The sequence below is a fragment of the Lycium ferocissimum genome, chromosome 3 (assembly GCF_029784015.1).
Source record: "Lycium ferocissimum isolate CSIRO_LF1 chromosome 3, AGI_CSIRO_Lferr_CH_V1, whole genome shotgun sequence".
Classification (NCBI taxonomy): Eukaryota; Viridiplantae; Streptophyta; class Magnoliopsida; order Solanales; family Solanaceae; genus Lycium; species Lycium ferocissimum.
The window spans coordinates 10,337,918-10,352,370 of record NC_081344.1 but is presented as its reverse complement, the minus strand read 5'-3'; the positions used below and the strand labels follow the sequence as shown (position 1 = coordinate 10,352,370).

Below are 14,453 nucleotides of genomic sequence, written 5' to 3'. Positions count from 1 at the left end.
GGCATAAAGTCTGGTTGGATATTACCTAGGTTGGTATGACTTCTGATTATGTGGGCTTGTCGCTATTATTTTATGTATTAACCATGAGGTATATTTGTTGTGTTATTGGAATGATTATGTGGGCTTATCGCCGTTACTTTATGTATTAACCATGAATAGTATTTGTTGTGTTATTGGAAGGAAGGGGTTGATATATATACTCTTTGTGTTGATTGAGAGAGCTTGTATGTTTCAGGCTATTATTGAGTTGATTTATCTGAGTTTTGTTATGACTTATCGCATTGGGACTTGTACTTCCTTGGCATTGATATTACTGATTGATCATGCTTAAATTGGAGTGGTGCTTCATATTGGGTTCTAGACTTGAACTATATCTTGAGACTCAGCTTGGGTAAGGACATATATATATATATATATATATATATATATACACACACAAGGCACATTTGACAGGGGGTGAGGATGTGGCCTACTTATGGGCTCGTGATCCGAGGATAATATTATGAGACTTAGGTGAAACCCTAAGTCCCAAATTTTGGGTTTTTGACTAATTTATGAAATTGAAGGGTCTAAAGTGATTAGAAACCCATGAATTTGAGGATTATGATTGTTGGGACTAAGGGTAGGGTAATTTCACCCTTAATGTTGGGTTTAACCCATATGATTTGTTAGTGGTATTTTTGATATTCTTTCCCAAATCGATTCTTCTTCCAATTAGATGGTCTATTACTTACTTAGCGTAGCTATTGCTAGACTTTGAGAGTTCTGAGACATTACGTAAAAGGAAAGCTCGGGTAGAGTAGCTCGCGTTCCAGTTCTTCATTCGAGGTAGGTTGCGGCTTACTTGAGTTAGACTTTGATGAGTAGATTGTATATATACTAGAATTAATGGGAGAAAGCATGATTAGGCTTACGGGCGTGAAGTCTGGTTAGATATTACCTAGGTTTGTATGACTTTTGATTATGTGGGCTTGTCGCCGTTACTTTATGTATTAACCATGAGGTGTATTTGTTGTGTTATTGGAATGATTATGTGTGGTTGTTGCCGTTACTTTATGTATTAACCGTGAGGTGTATTTGTTGTGTTATTGGAAAGAATGGGTTGATATATATACTCTTCGTGTTGATTGAGATAGCTTTTATATTTCAGGCTATTATTGAGTTGATTTATCTAAGTTTTGTTATGACTTATGGCATTGTGACTTGTACTTCCTTGGCATTGATATTATTGATTGATCATGCTTACATTGGAGTGGTGCTTCATATTGGGTTCTAGACTTGATATATATATATATATATATATATATATATATATATATATATATATATATATATATATATATATATATATATAATTAAGGTAGAACTAAAAGGGGGTGAGGATGTGGCCTAGTTATGGGCTCGTGATCCGAGGTTAGTTCCGAGGCAAGTGGTACATGGATACCATGTGTCCCCTGCGGGTCATGACTATCTTGCGAACAAGGCCTTTAGCATGTATGTACGGTTGAGATACTTATCATTGGTTTCATTTCATTGGACATCATCTTATTCCTATGATTCGTTGTTGATTTGTTATTGTTGTTGTTGTTGTTGTAGTAGTAGTTGTAGTTGTTGTTGTGCCTATCTATCTATCTTGCTGGTTTTACGAATGTATGCATGATGCTAATCTTAATCGGCCTATGATATTTACCGGTACATAGTGTTTGTACTAATACTACAAAGCTTCACTTTTTTTTAGCGCAAATTGCATTCGCAGTCGTTTTCTAGACCTCGCATCTAGCCTGAGGCTACTTCCTGACTAGATCCGACGGTGAGCGAATCTATGCCATGCCGTCTGAAGATCTCTCTTTATTTGATGTCTATTCAGGCACTTATGTATTTCTTAGACATTATTTATAGTTACAGACCTTGGACGATGACTTTCGGATTTTGGGGTTGTAGTATGTAGTATTCTGCACTTATTTACTATCTATGGCATGACTTTGACATATATTATTGATTCTGTTTTTCTTTAAGTTGTAATTAGATAAATGAATTATTTATTGGTTAAGGGGATGGTTCGTCCACCAGGGGGTTAGTGTGGGTGCCATCACGACGGGTTGGGTTCTAACATTTATATTGTCTACTCCTCATTTCATTAGACAGTGTTCCCGTATGTTTAGATTTATGTATTATTCCTAGACATATTTGGATAGTTGTTCTAGTACCGTGACTTCAGTTCTTGGGGGATGTTTTATGACTTCGTATTTTTCGCACTTTCGTTATGTATGACATGACTTAGACTTATTAATGGTTGTTCTCATTATTTTTGTTGATTCGTAATTTGTTTAATTAAATTGTATAAGGAGATGGTACGCCCACCAAGGTGTTAGTGTAGGTGCCATCACGACTGTGATATTTGGGTCGTGACATAAACATTGTGTAGCTTAGGGGAAAATGTGGCTGCCAAAAAATGAAGGTGGAGTAGGCTTGTATCATTGCATGACATGTCCAAGGCTCTTTTGAAGAAACTATGGTGGAATTTTAGAACTTCAATATCCTTATGGGGTTCTTACATGTGCAACAAATACTTTACAAAAAACTCTATCTAGTCATTACACAAGGTGGAGGAGCATCTCCTACACGGAACAAGATGATAGCAGTAAGAGAAGAGGTGAAAAATCATATGGGGTGGCAGGTTAAAGTTGGCAATTTAGGTTTTTGGTTTGATAACTGGAAAAACAAAGGGCTTTATATTTTGTAGATTCTGATCAGGCTATTGACTAGGGGATTGAAGTGAAAGAATTCATTCAAGAAGGAAGTTGGAACATTCAGAAACTGGAGGACTGTCTTTCAACAGATATGGTCCGACACATACTAGAAAATATATGTCCAATAATAGAGCATGGGCAACACAAAGGGTATGTTTACCATCATCAGTTCATGGGAGGATATGAGGCAGAAACATGAGATTTCAGTGGTATATAATAACATATGGGCAAGAGATCTCCCTTTCAAAATCATTTTCTTCTTGTGGAGAACTTGGCAGAGGAGAATCCCAACTGATGATAATCTCCAAGGAATAACAGTGAATATTACTTCTAGATGTAGCGTTGTATGGATCGCAAGCCGAAAACCATGACACATCTTTTTCTAACCTCTCCAATAGCTTTCAAGCTTCTCGAAAATGTTTGCTTCTTGTGCAAGTTTTAGCATAGAAGGCCCGCAACTTTAGCAAGTGATCATCAAGTGGTGGAGAATCCCACAGCACCCTAATAGCTATTCATTTATAGAGCAATTCCGTCTATTATCATATGGGAGTTGTGGAAGAGAAGGAACTAACGTAGGAAACACATTATGTAGTAGGATGTTGTATCAACTTCAATTAACCATCATTCAACTGATCAGATGCAGATATCGTTGGCTTACATACATCCCACTAAACTGTCCTTCGGTAATACAATTTCTCGGCAGTTATAGACCCAAACTACATTATTGTGTCGTATAGAATAAATCAGTGGGAAAATACATAAAACCCCCCATCGTATAGTCGGATTAATTATGACGCACCCAACCTTTGCGGGCGACCTATTACCCCCCGAGTCTTAATTTTTTAGTATTTTAATGACCTTTTAGCGCTGATCTGACACGACCAAGTAGCGCGTGAGGGGGCATTTGACCTGTTATTTTTTGCCATGTGGATAAAAAATAACGGGAAAAAACCCGCCCCACCCGCTCCCCCTTTATTTTCTCTTCCTTCGCTCTTCATTTTCTAATCTTGACTCCATTTTTGCCAAAGCTCGAACAAAAAAAAAAATTGAAATCTGTGCCATGCATTCTAGTGGTAAGTAATAATTCAGGAGGCTATGATTTATTGCATGTCATACAATCAAAAGAATGTAAATTTGGAAACAAATTCATTGGTGCTGAAGAAGATCCTACAGATAGAGTGGAAAATACCATGGGAAATTTTTTATCAAATAGAGTTAATTAAGGAGGTGATTGCATAGCAACAAGTACATGTGACACATACATTTAGAGAAGGAAATAAACTAGTAGATTACCTCTCCAATTTGGCTTTTCAGGAGGATACTTTGATGCATCTTTACAGCTTTTAGGAAATGCCTTCACTGGGAATGAAGAGCTTTAGCATAGATAAAGCATAGGGTCCTTCAATCAGAATTAAAACAAGGAAGATACAACATATCACATGAAGAGGAAAACAAGAAGGAAATTTCATCAATGCATACAGAAGGGAACTGGCTATGTAATGAGTTTATTTTTACTTCTACCAACATGTAAAATTAGTTTAGAAATCTACTTTCTAAACTGGTTGAGGCCAAATTTAGAGTTTGCTTTATTTGCTTGCTTTCTTTTATGTAGTGGATTATTTTGCTTTGATTTAAATAATAAAGCACCAGCAGAATGATTTCGTTGGTTAAATTTTGTTAAAAAAATCTTTTCCTTTATGATACTCTGTCAGTATATAATATATACCATGTGGGTATCATAAAGGACTAGTGGGTTTGTTATTGAAGCATTGAATCTGTGCTTTATGATACCCTGTAAGTATATGATAAATACCATATGGGTATCATAAAGGACTTGGGAGTTTTTTAAGGGATGAATCAGTCCTTTATGATACCCAGTCCGTATAATCTATATACCATGCGGGTGTTAAAGTTCACGTTTACGCGGGCACAAAAGCATTTATCATAATTTGACTCTTTGTTGGTTTAATAGAGTTGTCACTTAATTAATTATGAGAACTAGGAAACCATTTGTTTAAGGTTGTTTTACAAAAACCTTTAAAAAAAAGTACCAGAGTTTGGGTAAGGGTTCTTGTGATTCCCCGAGGAAGGTGTTAGGCACCTTAGAAAGAAATTCGTAAAATGCGGTTGACCTACGAGTTTAAATTTTGTGGCTAAAAAGTATATATTTGCTTGAAAATTTTGTTTAAAGAGATACGTATTATGTTGAAGAAAATTAAGTAAAAATCTTTCCTTTACTTGTCTACTCATGGCATTTTCTTTGGAAAAGAGAAGCTTGTAAGAAATAAAATTATTTTGGAATTTAGTAAAAAAGGATAAACTTATTCAAAGGAGTTAAGTATCTTTCATTACTTTCCTAGACCAAAACACACCCAAAATTCTCATTTGAGCAGAGTTCTATTCTAATTTGGTCCAAAGTAATGTTATTTCACTTATGTCCTTTTGAACTAGTTAAAGAAAATGACTTGGTAAATCCCATTTGTTTTGAAAGCTCTAGTTTTGTTTCAGGCAAGACTATACTTAACTTTCCCTTTTAAATCCTTAGAAGAAGGTTCTTTGATCTTGAAGTGAAGAGCAATTCGCCTTTAGAAATCAATTTTTTGTAGGCTCAAGCCCCAAATCGTCTTTTCATTTTTTGATGGGCCGAGACCCAAAGCAATATTTCAGCCCATTTCAGTCAATTTTTTATTCCGCACATACTTGATTCTTTTAGACACTTTAAGTAAAAATCATTTCTGGTGTATCTAAGGAGATCTATCACTTTTGTAAAAGTTTCTTGAGACCTTAAACTTACTTGGGAATTTTTTTTTGTTTTGGAACACTTCATATTTTTCCCTTAAGAGAGAACCACTTATCTTTCTAAATTGTAATTAGGTCTCATTTAAAACAGGTTTTCCTATCCTTTCTAACGATATTAACATTGTTTGCCTACTTGTTGAGTATGAGGCTCGCTTTCATTCCTTGTCTAGATATGTGCTTCAGTTGCTTCATGCAGAGGAGGAGAGAGTGAGTAGATTTGTCAAAGTGTAGAACACTCTATTAAAATTGGCAGCTCTTCAGTTAGTGACCACAGGGGCTTCGTTTCAGGATGTGGTAGATTATGTCACTTCAGTTGAGTCAGTGAAGCAGGAGAGTTATGGTAAGAGTGATGATAAGAGGGCCCGCAAAGGGGCCAGTTTCACTTGTTCATTCTCTAGAGGGCAGGGCCATCATGGGTTTCCCAGTTTTACTCTGGTCGCTCGATTTAGTCAGCCATGCAGACATCAATTAGAGGTTCTTCAGGGCCTAGCCATCACACTTCAGGATAGCCAGTCCAGGGTTCTTATTCTAGGTTCTCAGATCGTGGAGGGTATTTGGGTTCTTCAGCTTCATTTCAGTGGTCCGTACTCAACAGAGTTTGTTTTGAGTGTGGTGAGCCTGGGAATTTCAAGATGAATTGTCCCCGCCTCAGACAGAGTGGTAAGAGTGCTTAGTATCAGACCCCCAGGGCTCCAGCATCATCTGTTAGAGGGGGTGGATCTTCTGGTTGAGGCAGTGCACAGTTTGGGAGAGGTGGTCACTTATCAGGTAGAGGTAGCTCCCAGTCTAGCAGAGGCGGATCTCAGTCCGGTAGAGGTTGACATCATCCCGTTAGGAGAGGGGCACAGTCAGGTCAGGGTGGTCGTAGTGGTTCACAGGCTGATAGCGGGCAGGTTCATTGTTATGCTTTCCCTTGTAGGCCAGAGGCCGAGGCTTCTGATGCTATTATCACAGAGGGTGAGGATGTGGCCTAGTTATGGGCTTGTGATCCGAGGTTAGTTCCGGAGCAAGTGGTATATGGATACCATGGGTCCCTCGCGGGTCATGACTATCGTGCGAACAAGGCCTTTAGCATGTGTGTACGGTTGAGATACTTATCATTGGTTGCATTACATTGGACATCATCTTATTCCTGTGATTCGTTGTTGATTTGTTGTTGTTGTTGTTATGTTGTTGTGCTTATCTGTCTATCTTGCTAGTTTTACGAATGTATGCATGATACTATTATTAGTTGACCTATGATATCTATCGGTACATAGTGTTTGTACTGATACTTCTTGTTGCACCCTTTTGGAGTTCAGATTGCGTTCCGGAGTCATCTTATAGACCTCGCATCTAGCCTGAGGCTACTTCCTGACCAGATCTGAGGGTGAACTCCTATCCTTGCCATGCCGCCCAAAGATATCTCTTTATTTCATGTCTATTCCATTTCCAGACATTGTTGTTATATTCAGACACTTATGTAATTCTTAGACATTATTTATGGTTAAAGTCCTTGTACGATGACTTTCAGATTTTGGGGCTGTGTATGTAGTATTTTGCACTTATTTACTATCTATGGCATGACTTAGACATATTTTATTGATTCTGTTGTTCTTTAAGTTGTAATTGGATAAATGAATGATTTATTGGTTAAGGGGATGGTTCGTCCACCAGGGGGTTAATGTGGGTGTCATCACGGCGGGTTGGGTTGTGAAATTTATATTGTCTACTCCTCATTTCATTAGATAGTGTTCCCTTATGTTCAAATTTATGTATTATTCCTCGACATATTTGGATAGTTGCTCTTGTACTGTGACTTCAGTTCATGAGGAAGTTTTATAACTTCATATTTTCCGCACTTTCATTATTTATGACATGACTTAGGATTATTAATGGTTGTTCTCATTATTTTTGTTGATTTGTAATTTGTTTAAGTAAATTTTATAAGGAGATGGTACGCCCACCAAGGGGGTTAGTGTAGGTGCCATCACGACTGCCAAAAAATGAAGGTGGATTGGGCTTCAGATCATTGCATGACATGTCCAAGGCTCTTTTTGAGAAACTATAGTGGAAGTTTAGAACTTCAATATCCTTATGGGTTCTTACATGTGCAACAAATAGTGTAAAAAACTCCATCCAGTCATTGCACAAGGTAGAGGAGCATCTCCTACACAGAACAAGATGATAGCAGTAAGAGAAGAGGTGAAACATCATATATGGTGGCAGGTTAAAGCTGGCAATTTAGGTTTCTGGTTTGATAACTAAAAAAAAAACAAGGGGCTTTATATTTTGTAGATTTTGATCAGGCAATTGACTAGGGGATTGAAGTGGAAGAATTAATTCAAGAAGGAAGTTGGAACATTCAGAAACTACAGGGCTGTCTTTCAACAGATATGATCCAACGCATACTAGAAAATATGTGTCCAGTTATAAAGCATGGTGGATGGGCAACACAAAGGGTATGTTTACCATTATAAGTGCATGAGCGGATATGATACAGAAACATGAGACTTCAGTGGTATATAACAATATATCGGCAAAAGATCCCCCTTTCAAAATCAGTTTCTTCTTATGGAGAACTTGGCAGAGGAGAATTCCAACTGATGATAATCTCCAAGGAATAACAGTGAATATTGCTTCTAGATGTAGCGTTGTATGGATCGCAAGCCGAAAACCATGACACATCTTTTTCTAACCTCTCCAATAGCTTTCAAGCTTTGAAAAATGTTTGCTTCTTGTGCAAGTTTTAGCATAGAAGGCCTGCAACTTTAGCAAGTGATCATCAAGTGGTGGAGAATCCCACAGCACCCTAATAGCTATTCATTTATAGAGCAATTCCGTCTATTATCATGTAGGAGTTGTGGAAGAGAAGGAACTCACGTAGGAAACACATTATGTAGTAGGATGTTGTATCAACTTCAATTAACCATCATTCAACTGATCAGATGCAGATATCGTTGGCTTACATACATCCCACTAAACTGTCCTTCGGTAATACAATTTCTCGGCAGTTATAGACCCAAACTACATTATTGTACTGTTAGATAGAATAAATCAGTGGGAAAATACATAAAACCCCCCAACGTATAGTCGGATTAATTATGACGCACCCAACCTTTGCGGGCGACCTATTACCCCCCGAGTCTTAATTTTTTAGTATTTTAATGATCTTTTAGCGCTGATCTGACACGACCAAGTAGCGCGTGAGGGGCATTTGACTGTTATTTTTTGCCATGTGGATAAAAAATAATGGGAAAAAACCCGCCCCACCCCCTCCCCCTTTATTTTCTCTTCCTTCGCTCTTCATTTTCTAATCTTGACTCCATTTTTGCCAAAGCTTGAACAAAAAAAAAATTTGAAATCTGTGCCATGCATTCTAGTGGTAAGTAATATTTTCTCCAATCTCATTATTATTCTCATCTTCTATTTATATGTTATATCTTTCACTTATTTTTTTTTTAGGGTTCTTAATGAAAGAGTTCAAATCGGAGTTGAGCAATCTTTGTACTCAAAATGACGATCCAAAGATGAAGCGTCAAGTGTGATGCCAGCATGGAGTATTATTAAAAATGCAGATTTCTTGGTCTCCTAATAATCCCGGAAGAATATTTTGGACATGCCCATTCAATGGGGTACGATTATTTATTTTTTTTTATGTTGCGTGTCTTATTTCTACCACACATTACAGTGGGCCTAACATGAGTTGAATTTATTTTATAGGCTAAGAAATGTAAGTTCTTTGAATGGAGGGATGATCCTATTGATGAAAGGTCTAAGTTTGTTATTCACAAATTGATTAAGAAAATGGAAGAGCAAGCAGTGGAATTGAAGAAGAAAATGGAAGAGCAAGCAGTGGAATTGAAGAAGCAAATGGCGGAAGAAGTTGGTTTGACAAATGAAATGGAAGAAGGAGAGTCTTCTTGCATTGATGGAGATATTGGTAATGAAAATAGTGAAATGGCCATCGGTAATGAGAATATTACTATAAATGAATAGATGAAAGTGTTAAAGGTTGAAGAAGAGATGAAAGTGTCAAAGCTTGAAGAAGAGATAAAAATGATGAAAGTGATGAAGTTTGAACAAGAGAAGAGGGGTAGATGCTTTACTATTAACAAGTTTTTGTTTTTGTGCTTCTTTGGTGTTGTTATTTGGTTAATTGGGTGTTTTTGAACAAGCATTACCAATGTCGATTGCCATAGTAGGATTACATGTTTGTATGTTGAAAGATGTTTAAGTGATTGTTATTCACTTTATGTATGTAAGTTGAAGAAGTTTCTTGTCATGGATGTTCAATTAAAAAGTTGTCTTCATTCAAATTGAGAAGAAAAACCATAGATAAAGATAAAGTTCATAGATATAGATTTCGTTGATAATTCATAAACTTTACATAATAGGGAGAAACCTAATCTATTTCGATAACTTCCCTCTTGATATTAACAAAGAAGGTTACTTTCTCATTATGTTCACAACCATTAAAGCATAAGACATGTCCCTCCCTTAGAAGGTTTGCATCAATGAAATCCTTCCACCCTTGGCAGAGGCGGGTATGCGCGCCAACCTTATACATCATATTGTATTCACGCTGCTCGTAGAAAACAACAGCTTGTGTAGTTGTGTTTGGAAGAAAATCTTGTATGTTAGAAGGTAGGATCTGCACAAAATACATGAGGCATTATGAATAATTAAACACATCAATTGAAATAAGTTTGCAAAATAACACTTACAAAGTCATTGTTGTGAACGTATGATTTGGTTAGTTTCTTCTCGAAGTAAATCACTTCATCTTTACCTAGAGGCATTTTGCTATGAAATTCGTTGTTTGAATGAGAAAGAATGGTGTAGGGATGAGTTGAAATGGATGACTTTATAGGCTATTTATAGGCTGATGATATTGAATGGTTATAATTCTCATTAGCCTTCCCAACTACCAATCAATGTACATGAATTCAATTAGATTAAATTGAATCGTCCAATGCAGACTGACTGAATTCATTTTAGTCAATGTACCTGAATTCAAGCCGCCACAGAAATCTGCCCACATTTATATGTACACACACTGCACAGTACACACACTGCACATTTAATTTTAGTGCTCAATGTACACACTGCCCAAATCACAGTACCACAGCTAACAGAGCACAAACAATGGACACAAACAAGTATGATTAATAAGTCATTCTAACACTTAATTAAGCAGAAAACATTAAGTCATTGTAACTGCTAATTCAAGTCTTCCAAACTGCCGAATTCATACAAAGTGTTTAATATCCAAAAATAACTTAATTCTAGTAATCTAAATAATGGTTCACTTCCATGGCCTCTTTCCTTTGCTGCTAGTGGCCTTGTTGAGTTTGTCCCTTCTAATCTCATCAAGCATGCTTCTTGAGTAGCATGGTTTGCCTTTGTACCTCATCCCTTGCCGTGCCTTGTGACCAAGGTCTCCTGTGACTTCAGCAGATCTTATAGGCTGACTTGCTTGATGTTTACCACCAAAATTCAGACTCTACTAGTAGGCATGCCATCTTTGTAATAAACAAATTAGAAAATTAGTCACTTCACAACTTCATATACCAATGCCATTGTAAAGAAAATATTAAACTTACATTCAGGGATGTATAACCACTTTCAACAACAAAGACTTCCATACCAACTGTTTTAGATCTTTTATTTGGGTAAGAAGGGGGACCCTCAAAATCAACTCTTTTGAGAACAGCAGGGGCAGGACTAGCAACAGCCTTTGTTACATTTGTTGGCCTTCCTTTAGGGTTTAGAGTAGCAACTGCAGGTTCTTTTCTTAGCCTTCCTCTAGGCTTTGGAGTAGCAACTGCAGGTTCTTTTCTTGGCCTTCCTCTAGGCTTTGGAGTAGCAACTGCAGGTTCTTTTCTTGGCTTTCCCCTTGGTCTTGGAGGAGCACTAGGCACATTAGGATCTTTTCTTGGCCTACCCCTTGGTCTTGGGGAGTTTCGAGGTACCCTGGTGCTTTTCTTGGTCTCCTCCTTGGCCTTGGGACATTGTTTGAAGCAGCAGTTGTTTGAGAAGCAGCATTGGTTTGAGAAGCAACAAAAGTTTGAGAGTATCATTAGTTTGAGAGGCATCATTGGTTTGAGAAGCATCAAATGTTTGAGAAGCAGTACTGGCTTGAGAAGCAGCAAAAGCAGCCCATGTTCCACTCTACAAGTAAAATGCAAAGTCATAAAAATTCAATAGTGCAGTGCAAAGTTAAGAAAATTGTAGGAAGGACATACCCTCTCACAGCCTCTTTTATTGTGGTTTTTACCTCTACATTGGCTGCAAGTCATCAGCATGCCTATTCTTGGCACTTTTCCAGATTTATTTATTTCACTGGCCTCTTTCCTTCTTGCTTTTGTGGGCCTGCCTGGCATTTTTCTGATGATTGGTGGTGCAATAGCAGGATTAGAAGACCTAGGCAACATTGCCATATTTGTCATTGGTTAGATGTAGTGACTATAGGTTTTGAACCAGTTCTTCTTGCTATAGTATTCATGGACATAGTCAATAGGTTCATACTTCTTGCACAACATGGCACAAATGGCACGTGGACATGGTATTCCTTTGAGTTGCTATGACCGACAACTACATTTCTCATTGACAATATCAACAGTGTGCCGATATGGACCATCAAGAATCTCAAACCCATGCTCACCATTAAACACAATATTACAGTTCATTGACTTCCCCATGTTTTCTTCTAATGTCCTTAATGCCATTGGAGATATTCTTGTGACCCAAGTGTTTGCAAAAGACCTCATCACGCTTATCCTAGTCATTACCTTCATCCTAATCTCTTCTAGCATGGTTATGATGGTCTTGTGTCTTGCAGTCAAGATCCACGCATTAAAGCTCTCAGCTATATTATTATCAATGATGTCACACTTAGTTTCAGTATTAAAGTATACTTTACAAAGTGTGTTCCTTATAGTAGAGTAAATCCTCAACAATCTTCTCACCACCAAGCAGCTCTAATTTGTCCAAATTTCTCCTCAAATCTGCCTCAAATGTGCTTCTAGCACATTTCCAAAAAATCAGCCTCCTTTCAAGGCCTCCCCAATCTTTTGACCAGTTTGCAAGGATGTGTCTAGCACATTGCCTTTGCTCCACTTCTGGTAGGAGCTCTTTTATAGTGGCAAGAAGCCCCTGAAAAGGAACAGTTTAGTACCTTCTGCATATAAAATCAGCAAAGTGTAACAACATAAACAATATAAAATCAACAGTTTAGTACCTTCTGCATATCTGAAATGACTGTGTAACCAGTCCCATCCCCTAAGTTCAAGTCTTCAATCAATATTTTTATAAACCAAGTCCATGTGGTTTTGTTCTCATACTCCACAATGCCCAAGCAATTGGCAACATCTGGTTGTTGCCATCCTTAGCCACAGCAACTAGCAGTTGACCCTTGCTATAACCTTTTAAGAAACAACCATCTAAGCCAATGCATCTTCTACAACCACTCAAAAATGACCTTTTCAAGGCATCAAAACAAATGTAGAAACCTAAGAAGCAAGGCCTACCATCTTCAGCAAATTCTGTAGTAGACACTTTCACCACATAAGTACTTCCTGGATTTGTTTTCAACACTTCATCTCTGTAATTAAGTATTCTTTCAAACTCTTTTTCTTGATCACCCATGATCTCTAGTAAAACCTTAGATCTAGCTCTCCTAACAGTGGACCTGCCAACATGTACACCAAGATCCTTCCTAATTGCCTCTTGGAGTTTGCAAATTCGATGTTTGGTTGTTCAGTAATTCTATCTTTGTAGTCTTTGGCTAGGTACTTAGAATTGCACATATAGTTCCTTGTGGTCTGAACACATCTATGTTTAGGATAGTATGTTTTGATTTGAAAATTCTTGGTTGAATTGTCCAGTTTAGCATAAATTAACCAAGGACAACCATCCCTACATGTGACCCTCACCCTTGAAGGCTTATTGACAAACTTATCTAACTGAATATGCTTCTGAAGTGAATATCTAGTCACAACATCTCTAAACTCATTAACACTCTGAAAAATCATACCAAGTCGCCACTACCTTCTTACATGTAGGGTCAAACCTTATGTATTTACTTTTCCTTCTAGGTTTCAAGGTTACCCCCTCCTCAGCATCATCCTCATCAGATGTACAACTATATGCATCAGAACTAAACTAAAAGGGTTCATCACCACCCTTCCTTCCAAATCTCTTTTATTAGGTTCTGTTTCATCAAAACCTATGTCTTGTTCAACTTCACCTAAAGGTACATCATCAAGATTAGGTTGCCCCCTTTTCTCTCTTCTAGTGCTTCTCTTATAAGCGCTCCTTTCAGCCCTAAATGTTCTAACTTCCTCATGTACATCATCCATCATCACCCGGACCATCAAATCGCCACATGGTCGATTCTACATATATATCAATATATTCAACATAAATATATGTTGATATGAGAGTATATAACATGGTCACTACTTACTTATATTTGCATTTTCACCATATATATAGTTCAATTTGTTTGGGTGAATTTTCAAGTAGCGGTTGTTTTTTCCGTTTGTGGGGTTGAAGAATTAGTGGGAAATTGAGAGGGTGAAGTAGTAGTTCTTTGCAGTTTCAAGTGGTGTATTTTCAGTGGCTGGGTTCTTATTAGGGTTGCTTTGAGAAACATTTGGTTCACATTGGATACCCTCACCAACTTTATTAAAAGCATCACTTTTTGTTTGGTTGTTGGGAACAATATATTCCAAAGGCAATAGGGGCACAGCTTGTTCATCTACCATGTGGCAGACATAAATCTCCACAATGTCCCCATCTTTCAAACTTAGGGAAAGGTCAAAAATATCCTTGTCACTAAGTATATCTACAAGAATGTTACTATCAGGGGGCTTCACCTTAAAAGCACAACTTGGACTATATCTTAATTCCTTTATGTAG

The 14,453-nt window shown here is 37.5% G+C and overlaps 1 protein-coding gene across 1 annotated transcript; it reads right to left on the bottom strand.

The window, feature by feature from the left end:
• Positions 1 to 12,112: 12,112 nt before the first annotated feature.
• On the bottom strand, positions 12,113 to 13,891 carry LOC132048680 (uncharacterized). Its single transcript, XM_059439378.1, has 5 exons — positions 13,641 to 13,891; positions 12,875 to 13,221; positions 12,772 to 12,824; positions 12,500 to 12,686; positions 12,113 to 12,399 (listed from the first exon to the last, which is right to left on the bottom strand). The coding sequence occupies exons 1-5, from the start codon at positions 13,889 to 13,891 to the stop codon at positions 12,113 to 12,115; spliced, it is 1,125 nt and encodes a 374-aa protein (XP_059295361.1).
• Between the last annotated feature and the right edge of the window lie 562 nt (positions 13,892 to 14,453).